This window comes from Gigantopelta aegis, chromosome 3, assembly GCF_016097555.1.
Source record: "Gigantopelta aegis isolate Gae_Host chromosome 3, Gae_host_genome, whole genome shotgun sequence".
Lineage (NCBI taxonomy): Eukaryota > Metazoa > Mollusca > Gastropoda > Neomphalida > Peltospiridae > Gigantopelta > Gigantopelta aegis.
In genome coordinates this window covers 25678644-25698289 of record NC_054701.1, presented here as the reverse complement: position 1 = coordinate 25698289, position 19646 = coordinate 25678644, and the positions used below count along the sequence as shown (strand labels likewise).

Sequence of the window (19646 nt, the reverse complement as noted above, 5' to 3'; positions counted from 1 at the left end):
TACTAATTAATAAAAATAGGTTAATTTATAAATGTTATGCCATTTCTTTTAACATTAGCTAAACTTTCATTGTTGAGTATATATATATATATTATTGTAGTAATCAATGTATGAGCAAACAAACATGTTTTACTTTAGCTTTATAAGTTTCAGCACTACAAAGCTGAAAAGAATACAAGAATAGCAGAAGCATAACCAATTGCATAAAGGAATTTCACACAAGACAAATCAGCAAAATTTGATCAATATCTATGTCATGTAATTCAGCAGCATACGTAATTGGTTACACTATAATCAACATAAAATTAACATCAATTAACTGTTTTGACGATTTCATAAACAGTGGTCATTAATTGCATGTTTCTGAAAGTCTTGGTTTTAAACTGACAATCTGACATAAAAATAGATGTCTGAATGACCATGGCATGTTTTAAGGTCGATGACAACCACACATATTATTCACATCACTGGTCATGATTGTATGCTAATGAAAACTGCCAACTTAGTAATAATTAATTTTTAAGGGTTATTTTACATATTTCAAAACTATACTTTTCCAATCTGAATGATAAATACATGTATAAATGTGCCACGATGCATAAAGATGTCCAATTTGCAAATAAGTACACAGGAAGCCGTATCTGTAGCAATGTCCTTGACTCCATGTACTATATATAGATCATGTCACAGGTCAGAGGTGAAATTGCATCAATAATATAGAATTGTTTGAAAGAAACCGAAGACGACAGAGGAATCAGGACTGTTTCAGCTCTCCTCCTATCTTGTAGCCTGATATAATAATTTTGTGCCAGTCAATCTTTGTCCTCGTCACTGGTAACTGTCTTCGCAAGGCTTTGAATGTGGTGTCGGACATGGTCTGGTAGTTTTCAGATAGGGCTGTCTGTTGAGGAAATAGAATTTGTTTTACTTATTCGTTATTGTTGTTATAACAATACTTATAATAATGACAAGCATTCTGAGAGTACTGCTAAAGCAACCATATATGATAATGCTAGACAAAAACATCAATTCACTATCGTGAGGCAAAGCGAAAAATAGTCTGGAAAACTGTGTGTGTGATGGATGGACAGACAGATGGATGGAGGCGATACATACAGGGGACTAATAATATTTACAGCAATCATCAACATTTTTAAGACTGTACAAAACATGATGGCACAAAAGGTTTAATGCATTCAGTATAATATGTTTGTAAAAGTTAAAAACAATTTGTTTTGTTTTATTAATCATTGGTTATTGGATGTTATACATTTGGTAATTATCAAATATAGTCTTGGAGAGGAAACCTGCAGCATTTTTCCATTAGTAGAAAGTGTTCTTTTAAGTGCACCATTAAAGTGCTTGTTAAATTATTGATAACTATTAATGGCCCATATTTAACATAAACACATTCCAAAACAATTTTATTCACTTTTCATCAAGATTAAATCCCTTTTTATCAACATTTTATTCGTATGAACTAACATACCTGATATTCACTCTCGGTTTCAGACAAAATATTAACAAAATTCTTGGCTGTTTGTTGTTCATTCTGCAAGAAAGGAAAAAGACACCCAAATAAATGTTAATGTTAGGGCCACCAACACATTATGTATCCAAATAAGGGAGCAGAGGAGGGTAGCAGTAGATGCCAACAGTTTTGGTGCACTGTGATGAACATCCACAGGGGCAACTGTAAACCAAGTTTCATTGACTTATGACTCATAGTCTGTGTGAAACTCATCTAAATATGAAACTTTAATGTAACACATCTTGATGTGTGTAATATTTTGGGGGACATCCTAGTAACTCTACTTACCCTAATAAAATTTTACACAAGACTTTAATTAATATTATAAAAACATAATAATTAAACCCTACAATAATAATCATTGACGTCATTGTTTAGACACTTTCAACAAGTTTATTTTCACTTTCACTCAATGACAAGTAATCACAACTGCCATCTTCTTCTTCAGTCTGTATCATCAGTCATTTCGATATTTGTAAAGTATTTCTTTTAAAGAGAGTGAAAGTGATTTTTTCTTAAATGAGAAATTAATTTCTAAACTTTAATGTACAATTTTACTGGCCGTATTAAATTTACTAGGTTATCCCCATAACAAATTACATTCAACAGTTGTTTTCTAACAATTTGATGTTGAAAAATGCATGTTCAAAACAACACATTTTACTTTGGAAACTTGGTTCCGTGAGGTCCATTTCTGATTGTAAAGTTGGTTGCAAAAGAGTTAATGATGTAAGTGCCAGTTTCTGTGGATAGGTCAACCAATCCCAAGACAGGAAAAAAAAATTTGATTGGATACTTACGGTTACATTCAATTTGGAACTAGTTTCTTTTGAACTAACTAACTGCACATTTCCATCTTCATAATAGTGAACCTGTGAAGACATAAAGAGGACAATTTCTTCAGTAAATATCTCCAGCTTGAGAACATGTACTTTATTCTGTAATGTTACCTATTGTGTGAATATTAATCTTACCCACCACCAGCGTCTTACAGAAGTTGTCAGTCTCACATCAACACAATCTTGACAGACTGGCTGTAATATATAGGTCCAATTTTCTCTCCATTGATATGTGCAATTTGCACATATACACACAGTGACAGAGACAGACCATACACACACCAACACCAATTATAGGTTCAATTTTATCAGTGTTGGTATGTGCAATTTACACACGTAACATGAATACAGACAGCCAGCCAGCCAGACAGCCACACTCTTGCTTGCTCCTAAGTGGCAGAAAGTTCACTAATTTATTTAGTTGCACTCTTATTAAATATTAGTGTTTTGATGTTATATTTTAGGCCTATACATATCGAAAAAATAAAATGTTTATACAGAATAAATTAGATGATGTAATAAACAGACTGACAAACTCAGTACCAGTTATGCCCCTTTCGAAATAATTTTCATTTGTAAAATTCATGTAAAGTGAAAATTATTTCTCTTGGGAACTAAATTTGAAAGTAACTAGTAACTTGTTAAATATTATCTACATCTAATCAACAGTGTTTGCAATTAACTTCATCTTCAAAAGTTAAAATTTTTAAAGAATGCCAACAATTACTGTAATTGCTGATCTGGCTAATCTAAATTTAAAATCTGTAACATTACCAACTGATTTGTACCCCATTATAACAGGCTAAATACTGTTCAACTCACAATTCAAATAATTAAATTTCTGTCACATTCATTACAACGTAACGTTATCTCACTGGTCCAGACGTAGCAATGGAAGTTTGTTCATTTTTTGATGAACATAAAAATTACGTCGTCAGGGAATGTTTATGGATAAAAAATAAATCAAAATAAAGTATGACGTTTTAGTGTTATTATTAGCCTGTATGATTCAAATTTAATTATAAGTATTGTCTGTTATTTCTATTATGTTCATCTGGATATGAAAAACAAAAAATCATCTGCAAACTTATGTGAGAACGGCTTCGCCGATTCACACAGTTATTGGACGTTTTTTTTTTTTTCATACTCTTATGAACGTAAAAGAAATAACAGACAATCCTTAAATAACAAAGGTATTTAATTTAGCAAAATATGGTGAGAACAAAATGCTAGAAACATTACCTGCACTCTTAAAATACCCTTTAGCTCTGCTGAACCTCCAGTTGAAGAAAATGTGGTTGACCATTGAGACCGCCATCTGCCATTCCTGAAATAACACAGAAATAAATATTTTCAATACAAAAACATCTATACCAAATTACAATATCTGATGCAACACGTTCAGTGTAGTGAGAAGGCAATTAAACATCATCATTCTCAGATAACAACCAACAATTTGTTTTATCAAATTAATCGAAGGAAAAATGTCAAGTGATATCCTCATTAAATGATATAATTTTAATTTGAACAGGAAGAGATAACTTTCCATAATTTGATAAATATATAATAAATATATTCAATCAGTTTTAGATATTTTATTGTAATGGCACTTCATATCCATCCTTTATAGGTAAAATTGTTTAATTAATTTTTTCAAATACGATCAGATGCATAGGTAATCATCAAACTTTAACACGAAGAAGAGACACTGGCCTCAATCATCAAAACTAACAATTTACAAGGGAGATAAATTAATCATGAATTTGTTCATAAAAATATAAATTCTATATTTTCACTAACTAAACTACAGTGAAAATATAACTTTTTACCATATATCACTTTTATGGTTTCTGTACATCTATATATTTCTTTGCTATGTATATATAATAAAGGCTATTACTACCTAAAAAGCAGCAAGGTATCTTTTATGTACACTTTTTCATAGACAGGAAAGCACATACCAGTCTAGAACACTTGTTGGTGCAGGAAAAAAATAATCTTTTTTTTTTTTAGGACATTATCCTGCATCCCAAGGCATATTAGGTGAGTGCTCTACTGACCGAGGTAGATTCTGTACCAGATATTGGACTTGTGCATCTACCAGTACTGCCTGGCTTGGAAATGATTCTGTACCAGCTATTTGTATTGTGTACCTACCAGTACTGCCTGGCTTGGAAATGATTCTGTACCAGCTATTCGATGTTTCTCAAGACCTATCAGTATTGTGCACCTACCAGTACTGCCTGGCTTGGAAATGATTCTGTACCAGCTATTCGACGTTTGTCAACACCTATAAGTATTGTGCACCTACCAGTACTGCCTGGCTTGGAAATGATTCTGTACCAGCTATTCGACGTTTGTCAACACCTATCAGTATTGTGCACCTACCAGTACTGCCTGGCTTGGAAATGATTCTGTACCAGCTATTCGATGTTTCTCAAGACCTATCAGTATTGTGCACCTACCAGTACTGCCTGGCTTGGAAATGATTCTGTACCAGCTATTCGATGTTTCTCAAGACCTATCAGTATTGTGCACCTACCAGTACTGCCTGGCTTGGAAATGATTCTGTACCAGCTATTCGACGTTTGTCAACACCTATCAGTATTGTGCACCTACCAGTACTGACTGGCTTGGAAATGATTCTGTACCAGCTATTCGACGTTTGTCAACACCTATCAGTATTGTGCACCTACCAGTACTGCCTGGCTTGGAAATGATTCTGTACCAGCTATTCGATGTTTCTCAAGACCTATCAGTATTGTGCACCTACCAGTACTGCCTGGCTTGGAAATGATTCTGTACTAGCTATTCGACGTTTGTCAACACCTATCAGTATTGTGCACCTACCAGTACTGCCTGGCTTGGAATTGATGGCTCTCTAGACACACGGTGATGGTGATGTCACTTCCTGAACTGCTGCCGTACACTGTGCAGATTCCATGCTCATAGTATGACGCAGTGTACGCGGCGAGGGCCGATTCTATCGCGGCCCGCCAGGGTTCCGCATTGCGATCAATGTCGGCTTTCTGGAAGTCACTGGCTTCTTTCCGTAAATGATCATATCTGAAACAAAGTCGTCATGGAAACATTTGAATATACTGCAGATCATCAACTATTGAGTGAAATGAAAACTGGAGAGAGAAAAAAGCATGATATTAGTACTTTAAAAAAATTTCATACGTACAAAATAAAATGAAATTTAAGCTGGTACAAATATTAGAACGATCAGAAACATGTTTAATATACAGCCACTGATATGTTATGCAGGAAAATATATTTGATATGTAATTACAATCGTTAAAAAGTCGATAACATGTTAAAAATTGCAGCAAACTCATGAATGTCCCTTTAAGCAAGTCTCAGGGAAGCCAAAGAGAAAGCTTTGTTATTTAACCTTCTGACTACTGCAGGCGAGATATCTCGCCCGACGTCACGTCAGTCGATATACTGTACACTGTATACAGTGCATTCCCCAATTCATATTTCCCGCCGTTTTGCACACGACACTCACCAGAAACGGAAATATAATTAAAGAAAAAAGATTTTTTTTCAAAATGGTGGTTTTTGTTTTGATTTTTTCAATTGAAAATACAGACAAACCCGCTTATTTGCATACCCTCGGTGCTGCTCGATTTTGTGCAATTAACTGGGTTAGTCGATTAACCGATAGAGTACCGACTTTCACTTTGTAACAGCCATCCAACTACAAAGTGGCATGGGAGACAGTTTAGCATAATGCGGTACTTCATACCGGAACTATTACAGTTAACACATGTCACATGCAGTTGGATATATATAAATGTAAAAAAATATATCGATCGATATATATATAATTAGCATGACGTTTTTGTTTTAATCTGCCAGACCAGAAATCATTTTTTAAAAAACAACCCAACAACGTCCGTCACTGGGCGTCGTTTTCTAAAAACACAAACTTTGTGCATTAAAAAAAAAAACACTGACCATCCACTAGTGTAAACAAAGTGTATTAGCCATGTAGTTAATGAGATAAACTTGAAACAACAGAACCATCAAAAAGTTCACGTTTCATCGGTGCACGTGTTTACAAAATGACGTCAGTTTCCGGAATTACCGGGCTGTTGATTGACCGAATGCGCCTTACCATAGAATTACGTGAACTTGAAAATTTGCTGGTATGGTGTTAATTCCCTCCCAAAAGATATGGCAAGCTTTGGTATTATTTGTGATCCCCAAATAATGACTTTGCTATTGTTAAGCAATTAAAGTTAAGCTCGGCTAGTGAGTCGTTATCAGTTCCAGCAGTCTGCATTGCATGCATGACCTGTCTAACACAATTGACTGACCTTCATGGTGCGGTCCGACTGACTGGTGTCTAACAATATAGCAGAAACTTAGGGACGATCCATAAATAACGGTCTTTGTTATGGATTTTTTTGACGACCTCCCCCACCAGTCTTTTTTTTTCCGCTACATTTTCTGGGAAGCAAGTGATAAATCGTTTCTTTTGCGTTTAACAGATATAACGTACACTGCATCTAATGAATAAGTGAACAACAACCCTTTCTCGGTCACATTTATTAAAAACATAACCGCCTAGGACGATTGATCTGTAATCTTTTAATAACTAACAAGGCTTCTCAACATAACGTAATTGACACAGAACAATGATTGCCCTGAACACGTCAATCGAATAGGGCCTCAATAGTTGAGTGCGCATGCGTACAAGCGCACAGGCGGTACTTCTAAAAATAATAGTCGGAGAGTTGCCTGTTATTGAGATGGCCTCTGATTAACAGCAATATATTGCAAACAAAACATTAGGTCTTAGGTTTATTCAACTTATTTATGTCATTCTTAAATCTTGTAGTCGGGTATTGTGATTCACCAGTAGTAACGTGCACACCATCTCATTTGCATGTCACACGTCGACTCTGTAAACAGTGATTACAGTCGGCTTGCCACACAGTGAGCTCAAACAAAACGGATTAATCGGTGATTTATTTGAGTTTTTTTTGCCAAAGTTTGATAGACTTTCTCAGTCATTTGTGACATTAATTTAGCACAAAAAAAAAACAACGTTATTTATATGTGCAAATAACCGATATATAGCCTGTAGTCTGTGCAATTAACCAGATGTTTTGTAGTGTTATACAGGCAAATGGTTCCGTGTTGGGTGAAAATAGTCGATTAACCGAATTATGCTATAAACCGATGTGCAAATAAGTGGAGATGACTGTACCTTGAAATTTTTAGTTCAAAAAGTGGTTTTCGGCAAGTATTTTCGCTTGACAACAATGGCGGCACGTCGCGGTAATTTTCAGGGATCGATAGCTGATTGTAACAGCTAATTTGATAATAAATTTGATCGTTTTACCAACAACGAAAATTACCAAATATTGCAATATGAATCGTAGTTCGGGTTTTAAAAAAAATTCTGGTCAAAAAACCACTGTTATCGGGAATAATGGACATAAATACTGGACAGCTGGCCACAAATGCCCGTAAGTAAACGCAACTTTTTCGATTTTTTGCCTAATTTTAATCACCATTAGCCGATCTAAAATAATAAAAATTACAAAAAAAGACACGAAAATAATACTTACCGATTCATATATGAACTTTATTTCATGTATTTATGAAACATTTAAGTGAATATATGTGAGTAAAAATTATAAACTTGTACCCACTCAACGAGGTTTTTGTTAAAAATTAATCCAGTAGTCTAAAGGTTAAGGATTGTCCATTATTTCTTTTACTTCTAAGGGTGAGGTCTGAAACTAGTATTTTGTTTACATTTCATTTGTCATGTTTTTATTCCGTTAGTTAAAGTAATGGTAGTCACCTGAAGGACTGTTTTGTACGAGGGTCCAAATATCGCCCACCTCCGAGGTCTCCATACTCCGTGATCAAAGCCTGCAACACAACCAACAGTGAGCAAAACAGTCTTTCGCAATTCACAACAATAAGAGAAACCACTCACAAGCCGACTATTTGGGTGGTCACAAAACAAATGTTGGTAGCTATTTTTGCCAGATAAAACGTAAATATAAATGACATGTTATGCAATTCAGAAAACATTTTGTTCAGTATAGCATCATGATTCGCTACGTAAGTTCAGAGATCGCTACACAATTTAGTAGCTGTTAATAAATTTTCAATTGACAAGATTTCGAACACAAAATGTTCCCTGAAATTCCCGAACATTATCAAGTTCCAATAACATCTGTTTTAATGTAATGAGAAATAATGGTGCTGATCATAGACATTGAAAAATATACTCTTTGATGTAATTTAAAGAATTCAGCTTTAGGAACATAATTTGCTGCAATAATTAGTGGCAAATACTTATAATGTTCAACATGTATACCTGGTATTCTGATCCTTCTATTTTGCATGGAGTGAATTGGTCTCTATTATATTGCGCAAAAGCCCTGAAACAAATAAATACAGGTGTCAACCCAAGTAAACATACTTTGTCCCTTCTCTGCATATGAATATATCTACATAGACAGTGTTTGTTAGGGCTTTTTTAACAACACACTTTTTAGAGCACATTGATTTATTAATCATCGGCCATTGGATGTCAAAGATATGGTAATCTTAACAGTCTTGGAGAAGAAACCAGCTACATGTTTCCATTAGTAGTAAGGGATCTTTTATATGCACCATTCCAGACAGGACAGCACATACCATGGCCTTTGATATACCAGTCATGGTGCACTGGCTGGAACGAGAAATAGCCCAATGGGCCCACAGACGGGGATTGATCCTAAACCGACCTCACATTAGGCATGCACTTTACCATTGGGCTACGTCCCGCCCATGGTAAAGGACCAGAATCCTAACTCAACAACATTATATCCAGGGAAATATTTTTATTTTTATTTTATTTTTTTTAAATTAAATATATACATAAAAAAATCCATTAACATACCCAGAAGCACCATCTTTCAGCAAATTATCATCGTTGACTAAAATTCTCACATCTGAAATGACACACAAGACTTAAAAATAAGAAAAAATACATGTACACACAGGTTTGTAATATGTAACAAAACACTTTAACATTAAAAATGAAGAGTTTATTAGAACTGTGCAACTAGTTTATTAATTGCACATATACATGTGTACATTCAAGAAGAAGATAACTGTTCTGTGACTGACATCCAGCTACAATAGTAAAAGTTTGCTTTGTTTAACAACACCAGTAGAGAAAATTTACTTATTAATCATCAGCTATTGGATGTCAAAACATATGGTCATTCTGATATTGGAGAAAATATGGGGAATATGCCATTGTTTGAGGTCAGGTTAAGTAGAACGAAGATAAGTCTTAAGAGAGCAAACCTGCTACATTTTTTCATTAGTAGCAAGGGATCTTTTACATGCACCATCCCACAGACAGGATAGCATATACCATAGCTTTTGATATACCAGTCGTGGAACGAGAAATAGCCTAATGGGTCACAAACAGGGATCGATCCTAAACCGACCACATATCAGGGGAGCGCTTTTACCACTGGACAATACTGACATCATGCAGGTTTATGTAATTTGAAAGAAAAAAAACCATGCCGATTTTATCCATTAAATTTCATTTCACTGACATAAACATCAATATTATATACCTATATGTCTATCTTATAAGCTCTCCAATTAAGAGATGGAGAATTAAAAACTCCACAGCATTGCCGATTGCCATGGGCAATTGCAGGGGTTGTCTTACCATTAAATACTTCGTTAAATTCTCCTGGTGGTGCATGTAGGATGAAGTTGGATGCTACTCTCACCTGAAAGTAATAAAACAACAAGCAATAAGTATACAATTATTAAGTTCACCTTAATTCTACCAGTGTTGTAATGAACCAATGCAACTTGAACATGCATGAACATTATTTGACCATTTTTGGGTGATTTTGTTTTCCATAATAAATTACTTTACAAAATGTATCCCAATATATTATGAGCCTACCTAATTTCATTTCTCTCTTACTCTTGGGTGTGTCCAAAATAGGCAAACACAAATTAAGTATAAACAAAATAACCTCAAAACATTTCACCCCAAAATCACTAGAATGTTAAGCTGTAATTTGAACAACTCTTTACCAGCAATTATTAACATTACTGTACTAAAAATCTTCTTGTGCTCAAAACAGACAAAAAGCCTGCTGTGCCCAAATTATTTGTCTGGCCAGCAAAACATGCCAATTTGTTTGACAGTTGCACAATGTTTCTGGTTGCACTTGCGCGACTTGCTTATAATTTTTAGTCGCAATCGTAAAAAAGCCATTTACATGTATGTGACCAGTTGGTCAAGAACTTTGAGTGCTGAATATTTTTTAAACAACATTGTGGTTAATAATTTTTGTTTGTTGTTTAACGACACCACTAGAGCACATAGATTTATTAATCATCGGCTATTGAATGTCAAACATACGGTCATTTTGACAGTCATAGAAGAAACCTGCTACATTTTTTCCATTAGTAGCAAGGGATCTTTTATATGCACCATCCCACAGACAAGATAGCACATACCACAGCCTTTGATATACCAGTCGTGGTGCACTGGCTGGAACGAGAGATAGCCCAATAGTGGTTAATAAATATGTACGTCTACATGTACACTGGAAACACTCCCATTCCAGTACCCACAGTCCAATAAACTACATACAAATGACCACAAGAAAGTAACAACAATTATAAACATAGATTTGTTTTATTCACAATGATGAAACTAACATTAAAAGTAATTTCAACCAAAATGGCAAATTTTCGCACCTCCACTACTTTTGAAATTAAATTTCTTTTAACATATTTAAGTAGCTATTTTTCTACCTCATCCTACAATCAACGTATCACTAATTAAGGATTGTATGTCATTTCATTTAGATTTATCTGGTTATGAAAAACAAATTGTGTCAATTGGTGAAGCCATTCACACAAATGTTTGGGATGTTTTTTTATTTGTTCTTATCTAGTTAAAGTTAAAAGACATAACATATAGTCTTAATAATGGAATTTGAAAGTTACTTACAAATAAAAACACAAATTATACGTGCATATATATATTATTTTTAATTTAAAAAATTGGTCCTGGAACAATAATGCTCAATGATACAGAGTACTCCTATATACGGTGATGTGATCAGATAAAACGTTTCCCCGATGTTATTTTGATATTCATACAAATATGAACAAAATTATTTTGCAATGACTAGATCAATGGGATGTCTTTAAAGAGTACTGATTATAATGGACTTTACTTATTAAAAAATAAACTAACATTCAAGCTTTAATGATAATGTTAACTAGTGCCACTAATATTCACTGTCCTCTGGCGAGTCCAAGTGTCATTAACAATGTCATTAAAACAAAGTGTTATACTTTTACTCTCTATGTTTATCAAGTTCACATTTGTGGTCTGAATGTGAAGGTGCAGAACAAAGTCAGCAAGGAATAGTGACCCACTCCTTTGTTGAATGAGCCAGCGCCGGCTGTGTGTGTTTGGATGGCACACACCAATGGCACAACAAAGGCCAACAGAACATGTCACAGGCGATCTCATGAAATATTTACAAACATTCCACATTCGAATCTCGCACATTCTGAATGTGTGCAATGACCAGTGGCTTGAAACAAAAACAAAAACAATCTTAGTCAAAGATATTTTCTAAATAATCCAAACAGAACCATAATATATGTCTAATATTTTACAGCATAAACGTATTTCAGATAATATATATTTTAGAAAGTGAATAAGATACATGCATGTAGGAAATTACCTGCAATTGATGAACAGTAGAAGAAAAGTTAATAATGCTAATTAAGTACTAGTACATACCACAAAGACAGAGATGGCACTTTGCAACGTTAACAAATTAATACTAGTAGTACTTAATATTACATATATATAGCCAAATGCACTTCCTGCACTACACTTTGCTTTCTTTTTTTCTTTTTTATACCGTGATACGTTTTCTGCTTCCATCATACTCTGTAGAAGAATACTGTATGCATGGCTCTGCACGGCCAGTACTTAAAAAACTGGCATTTGCAAGGAACTTTTTTCACAGGTGACTATTCGTTAATAAGTAATAGCCAACTGGAGAGTAAAAAATATTGGGCCTAGTAAGCTTAAAATTGCCGAGAGGGTTGGCATGGATTTCACTCCATCATGGTTCAGTTAAGATGATGCGATAGCTAGATTTAGTTACTGTCACAGATCATTGACCTATTTAATGGTCTAACAACGTATTACCTGAACAAAAATAATTCGATTTGTCCCTAAATGTACTTTATTCAACCATCTTCATAACCACCATATTCCATTTATTAATGATATTTTGTAAAAATAATTGAATTATGGTCCATAATTCAAAAAATAAAATTGCCGAGAGGGTTGGCATGGATTTCACTCCATCATAGTTCAGTTAAGATGATGCGATAGCTAGATTTAGTTTCCAACAATTAATGTAATTTTTAGTTATTATCCATTTTTAGAGAAATAAGGTCCTTAAATCCGTGACAGTTTGCCTTTAAACACGTTGAACATGTCTATGAAATTACCAGTTATGTCTGTGGGAAAGTGTATATATAAAAGATCACATGCCGCATTAGGAAAAATGTAGCAGGTTTTCACCGATGACTACGAGTCAGAATTACCAGATGTTTGACATCCAATAGCCGGTGATTAACTAATCGATATGCTCTAATACTGTTGTTAATAAAACAATTGCATAATGGAAATACATTATACTTTATACATAAAAAAAAATATCATGTTGAATACTATTTTTGTGACTTCTGACTTTCATTGCATATATATAAATATATAAATATATATATATATATATATATAATATATATATATATATGTGTGGCTTTTGATCACAGTTAATTAGAAATTGTGAGTAGTGATCTTTTGTTTCTACTGCACAATGGAAAGAATATCTGTGTATATATATAAAACTGTCATTAAAAACAGTTCTGTAAATATTGCTTTATTTTCATATTACTGGGGAGACACAGTAGCAAAAACAATTCCTTTTGAAAATGTAAAATGAAAGCTTGATCAAGAATTATTTTAACAGCAAAAATATTTGCTTATATGGTAACATAATTTCATTCTGTATTACATACTTGTTTATTGTTTATTTATTTATTCACTTAGAAAACATTTGCAGTGTGTTTATTTTAGGTTTTCTCTTAGAAGAGTACCAGCAAGTGAAAAAATATTATTGCAAAGCAAAGACTCTCCTACTAACTAGCGATGCGACAAGACGTGTAAATGTGTGCTTGAGCTACCCACCCCCCCCCCCCACCTGGGGGGAATAATTGCCTCTTTTGGGGCTCTGGTGGAGTACCGAGTCGCATACATGGGGTCACAGGCGACACGGCAGGTGGAGCAGCCAACTGATGCACCGCGGCCAGCATCAACTATTCCTGCCCGTCATCCGTCTGCGTCGAGCCCTCTCCCCCCCCCCCCCCCAGAGGCGACCTTGGATGTTGGAGTTGCTAAGCGGAAGGCTGTGACCCCCCGTGACCAACCAGCCAAGACGCGGCCTTCTGCCTCCGCCCGAGACAACTGGAAGCTCGCAGCCGGCAAGATCAGAGGCAGTACTCCAAGTACTTGGTGGGCGACATCTCCGATCCCGACAGACTGCCAGGCGGAATCTTCGAGGAGAATTTCAAGACCTTCTTGGATGGCCACCAGATTGCCATCCACACCACGGAGATACGGGGAGTGGGGCAAGCCCTAGTGGTCACGTCGCGCCGGGATAGTCTTTATAAAATTTGCTCAAATCACCTTAAAATCGTTTAGGCCGAGCATTCAAATAAAAAAATTGGTTTTAATTTCTTAGTCCGGACATGATTGAGATGCAGATTATTCTCAGTAGACTTAGGCGGTTTTTTTTTAATACTTTACTACATGTTTTATTCCAAATTCCGCACACTTCAAACTTACCCTCCCCCCCCCCCCCTGTCCCGGACTTAGTCACTAGCGAAAGTCAGAGATTAAGCCCGTGATAGGCATGCGTGAAGCCTTCGTGGCATATATGCACGTAAAATACTTTACCTGACCTGACCTGCAAAGCAAATAACACAAGTTTGCAAGTTTCAACCTCTGCTTTCATTATTGATACTGGCTGTGCTGGCCAACATGAAAACGATACTACAATTCAACCCTGACATAATTACTGGTCTTTGTTCAAATAATACCAGAGAGAGAATGTAATTTCTTTTTATCCTTTCAACAAAACCATCATCTGCCCAAACAAGTCACATAACGTATTACTAAATTAATCAAATATGTACTACTAGAGTTGTTTAGTTTAGCATGTTTGTTTAGATGTACATTAAGATGGTACTTTGTGTAATACAAGAATGCAAAATAACTGGACTGATACATATATACATGTATGTACCCTTTAACAACCAGTTTTTTTGAAGATTCATTAAAAAAAAAGGTTTTATAAAGAAATGCTCCGTCATGACGAATCATAGTTAAAGGGGCCCTAGTATAAAACGGCCCAAAAAAGAATTGGTCAAAACTGCCATAAAAAGTGAATACGGCCAAAGTGAAAAAGTCAAAACTTCCCTTAAGAAAAGTCAAAATGGCCAAAGTGAAAAAGTAAACAAGGCCCTTAAGAAATTTCAAGACTGTCCTAAATATATATGTCAATAAGCCTGAATGTTATTTATTACTTATTAAATACTTTAAATAAAAAAAAATTAGTTTCAAATTATATCAACTGTCTATTTGTTTTCTCTGCATGTCACTGTTAAACAACACAGTGACCTAACAAAATAATTATTGTGATATAAGATAAAAGATATAGGAGAGCAGAGTTTATAGGTTGAACTTGCACAGAAATTTCTTGCGTCCAAATGATTAATATGTACATGTATCCAAAAATACAAGTACAATTTTTTTTTTCTTGGGTGAAGTAAACATCTCTTACACGGATTCTATTAATACAAAATGTAAAGAAAAATACACAGACGTTTCCATGGAAACATATTTTTATGGTGTCAAAATGTCACGTCAGGGTTCTCATTTATCCAAAAATATTGAGAGTCCATGGACTCATGACCTTATATTTTGAGTCCATTAGGAATGTAGGAGAGTCCACATTTGAAGATGAATTGATATATCCAATAAAATATCAAACGAATTGTATAAGTTATAACAACTGACAACACAAAAAACATTGACATTTAAGGTCGACGACAGTCACTTTTCGCACCCTTTTTTTGGTTTCGTACAGAAGCCAGTATTCCACCGGGATACCATATAATACTAAATTCTCAGGTGGAATACCAGATTTTGAAATGTTAGTATACTGCCCAATCTTTTTTATCTCGAACACTGTATTACAATGCTTCGCCACATTAAAATAAAAAACTGGTCTACTAACCTTGACCCCTGTCAAATTTCTATAACAAGCGGACAACGTTGTTTACAGGTTGGTATTTTGTTATTTTATAATTCTGGACAAAATATTAATTTTGAGTTTCAAAAGATGAAAGAAATAAAAAGTACCTTTTGTCAAATATATCATATCAAAAAATTACTGTTGGATATGTTTTATTTACTGTGTACGAAGCCAAAACAAGGGTGCGAAAAGTGACTGTCGTCGACCTTAGTTTTATGTAGTAATAAAAAGTACATGAACATAAATAAAAAAATTTATTATTAAAACGTATGATAAAATATAAAACAAATACCAGGTAACTCATATATATTCAACTAATAATGCGGGGAAAACAAATATTGCGAAAGAATTTTCGGTTTGGCGAAAAAATCTGCAAAATAATAAAAAAATTCTATCGCGATTTTTAGAACGAAACATTTTCAACCAGTTTTGTTCAGTTGATCTGCCTCACGGTGTGAATAAGCACTGTGCATGTCCACGTAGCCAGTCTACTATTCAGTAGTGCACTGCCAGCTGCTTGTCGTAAAGCTAGAAAATGCGATTAAATAAAATGAAATACTGTTTAAGACATGTTGCATTTGTTATATTAAATGTTTGATTACTAGCAACAACAAGTTTTACTTTTTATTAGTCATGTTTTGTCGTACCGGTTAATGTTGTAAATCTGGGTCACGTGGTTGAGTTCATTTCCACGAAGTGGGTGTACAGTGGTTGCAAAACAAGGCGTCGCATGCGACGTTTACTTCCCTCATTTCCGACGTCTATTTTCGCCACAGTTGCTCAGACTCCAGTTCATATTTTCTTGGTTCTTGTGTGAATGTATAGCTCGGCTTCTATGGGTTAATTTCTTCAGGAAAACTTTGAGTTTCCCACGAATACAGCGTCCGTTACTGCTCATTGCATTTGTTTTTAAAATATATTTTGTTTTGATTCATCAGCACAGCAGACCCAGTGATTTTCCGCGATCGCGGAAAACAGACGGAATTCCCATTGTGAAACGAAATTTACATCTGGAAACGAAATTACGATTTTCCGCAAAGTTAAAAAAATTAATACTATTTTACTATTGCCACACTCAGTAAACTGACGATTGACCCGTGCGCAGTACTATTGGCAAACGCTAGACTGGATTATGCGCTTCACGGTAAACCAAATGGTCACATTGGGAACCGATCAAATACTTCGCGAACGTTAGCGAAACATTTGCTGGCTGAACTTTGGGCTGGTTTACGGCTTAGTCTGATGCGCCTGCGCAGATGGGACAGGGTTTTTTCCCAGGAGTAAGTTTAGCCAGCGGTTTGTCGCTAACGCTTGTCTTGGAAGACAGATTTTTACGTTACACATTAAACCGAATGACCATTTCTGGAACCACCAGTCAAAATGTGTTTGCAAATGTTTTGCAAAATACGGTTGGCTGAACGTTGCAATGTTACTTTATTTCCGCTGTGTCATGCGCATACTTCAATTTGCAGATGACATTAAGACTGTCACAGAGATGAAAAAATAAATGTTTTCATTTTGTAAACCCTAAGTGCAGTGCACTTAATTGTTAGACAATCATGCTTTATGTAGTTATTATAACTGTAGCCTTTGCTTTGATTTTTCGCTACTAATATGTAGGGTTAACTTTGATTTAATGACAAATAGCGACGTCATATTAATTTTATTATTATTTTTTTTAATTTTTTTTAATGATACCACTAGAGATCATTGATTTTATATTAATTATGACACATACTTTGGAGGCTGTATTCTATAATGAAACAAAATGGCAGGCGGCAAAAAACTGCATGTATTTTGCCTTATGCTATCGCAGCGAAGTCGACACTGGCAACATCGTTACAGTCTCGTACGTGGAATCTGTGTAACTGTAATGGGTTTTTTTTCATACAACTTGTGTCTAAACAAAATTTGGGGGAAATGTATCGGCAATTAAACGTAGGAGAGTAATTTATTGTAGTTGCTAACAATTTGGTTTGGACTTTAATTTGTCACAACTTGTGTTAGTTCAATTGTTAATTGCATATTGTAGTCTGAAATGGAAATGAAATGGAATTGACAAAAACATAAAATGGAAAATAGCTCGTTTTTGAAACGGAAAACCACTCAGTCATACTTGTTCTATTCTTGGGCCAACAATTTCACCAACTATATGCATTGCAAGTGGACTACATTGCACACTTCTGTAGTAACAGACTCCGGTCCATAGAGCACCCCCCCCCCCCCCCCCAGCGTGCCGCCATTACTGAGTGTCTGTAGCTCTCGATAAACCCCCAACTCATACTCTGTCAGTTCCAACGCCTACTAGTACTTCGTTTTGCAACCGCTGGTGTATTGATGACGGCAGCTTTCTGGAGTGACCAACTGATTGTACCAATTAACACTAATTTCCAAGAATTTTTTATGAATGTTGCCGATTTACTTTACAGTAAATTTAGATGTTTAAAAAAATAATCGTATTGAAGTTAAATAAAAATATACTGCGTCCGCAGGGATGCATGTGTATGCAATATGGTGTGTCCCATCCTTGATCGCTGCATCAGGGACCCGGAACTCCGGGTCCGTGAGAACCCTGCAAATCCATTACTAAAATTACCATGAAATGCCCCTTAAATAAACAAGTTAGATTGAACTCATGTGACTTTAGTATAAATCTGTACTGATATTTTAATTACACTGATTGCTGGTAAATTTTGAAGAAACATTAATGATTACATATTGTTAGTGCAACCCCACCAAAAATACAAAATTAGTCCTGTTGATCAATTTGATAAAGAACAACACCGCCCGAAAAATGGTACACCAACATTTTAATATTACCCATGGTCTTCTGAGAAAATAGCCCCTAAATATGAGTGGGAAGTCCTGAATGACTCTGGTAAAAAATAAAAATAATAAAATAAACACATAAATTTTCACTGGCCGTTTTGAACTTTCCTTTGACTTTTTTTCTTCGGCCTTTTTGACTTACATGATCAGGTGTTTTTTTTATCTTGGGACTATTTTGACTGCATACCATCATGACAATGGTGGAGACTTTACAGTTACATTAAACAGTTCCCATAATGAAGTTTTAAAAGAAAAGATATTGTGATTTTTAAAATCTAAATAAAGAACTGAAATTAACTCAGTAAGTGGAAGTATTCCAACATGGCAGTGTTTTTAACCTATATTTTACCTGCACATACTATATAATCGATCAACATATAACTTAATTGTAAACTTTTAAAATAGGTATGCTTATTTGTGGGCTTGTTAAGTTGTTTGAATGCCCGTAGGCTTCAGGTACCAAAGCTACAAAATCAGCTAACACAACTATTCAATGTCTAATGTGTGTCTAACAATCAAATAAAATGTGAAATTAACATGAGCTAAAACTAATAATTACACTGTAAAAATATAAATAAAGTTGACTGGAACATGACACATCATGCCATAAATAATGAATCGGGAACAAAATTGATTCAAGCGAAGGCGGAAGTGCACATGTTGGCATGGACCCACCCACCGACTGTCATCATTTCAAACAACTTCTATCATGCAACATTCTAAACTCAATTCATTTTGTCTACTAGTTCTATAAATTGCAAAAAGTACCCAATTAGTCAAGGAAAAGACCAAAAATCAAACATTTTACCCGTTCGGCGTCAGAAATCGATTCCTCATCCAAAGCCGACATTTTGGATACTAGGAGACAACGTCACCGCGAGATTAAATGTATAAAAAGTTAAATATAATTATATACGTATTATTTAGAATTTAGTAGTTTCATAAGACCAAAATAATATATTCTGACCAAGTGTGAATTATATTTGTTAAAATCTGCATTTATTAAAGAGGCGCGGTTAATGGGAG

The 19646-nt window shown here is 34.9% G+C and overlaps 1 protein-coding gene across 1 annotated transcript; it reads right to left on the bottom strand.

Moving 5' to 3' along the window:
- Positions 1–7: 7 nt before the first annotated feature.
- Positions 8–19508, bottom strand: LOC121367762 (F-actin-capping protein subunit alpha-like). The gene is made up of 10 exons (XM_041492115.1): positions 19429–19508; positions 10082–10145; positions 9290–9341; positions 8723–8786; positions 8198–8268; positions 5221–5436; positions 3613–3697; positions 2332–2403; positions 1490–1552; positions 8–901 (listed from the first exon to the last, which is right to left on the bottom strand). The coding sequence occupies exons 1-10, from the start codon at positions 19468–19470 to the stop codon at positions 755–757; spliced, it is 876 nt and encodes a 291-aa protein (XP_041348049.1). The 5' UTR covers positions 19471–19508; the 3' UTR covers positions 8–754.
- Between the last annotated feature and the right edge of the window lie 138 nt (positions 19509–19646).

Bases quoted from the DNA above. Each gene is read 5' to 3' on its own strand.
- LOC121367762 (XM_041492115.1), bottom strand. From the start codon at position 19,470: ATGTCGGCTTTGGATGAGGAATCGATTTCTGACGCCGAACGG. The intron at 10,146-19,428 runs GTAAAATGTTTG...TATTACTTTCAG, and splicing joins CGATTTCTGACGCCGAACGG to GTGAGAGTAGCATCCAACTT. The intron at 1,553-2,331 runs GTAAGTATCCAA...CCTTTCTTGCAG, and splicing joins GTTCCAAATTGAATGTAACC to AATGAACAACAAACAGCCAA.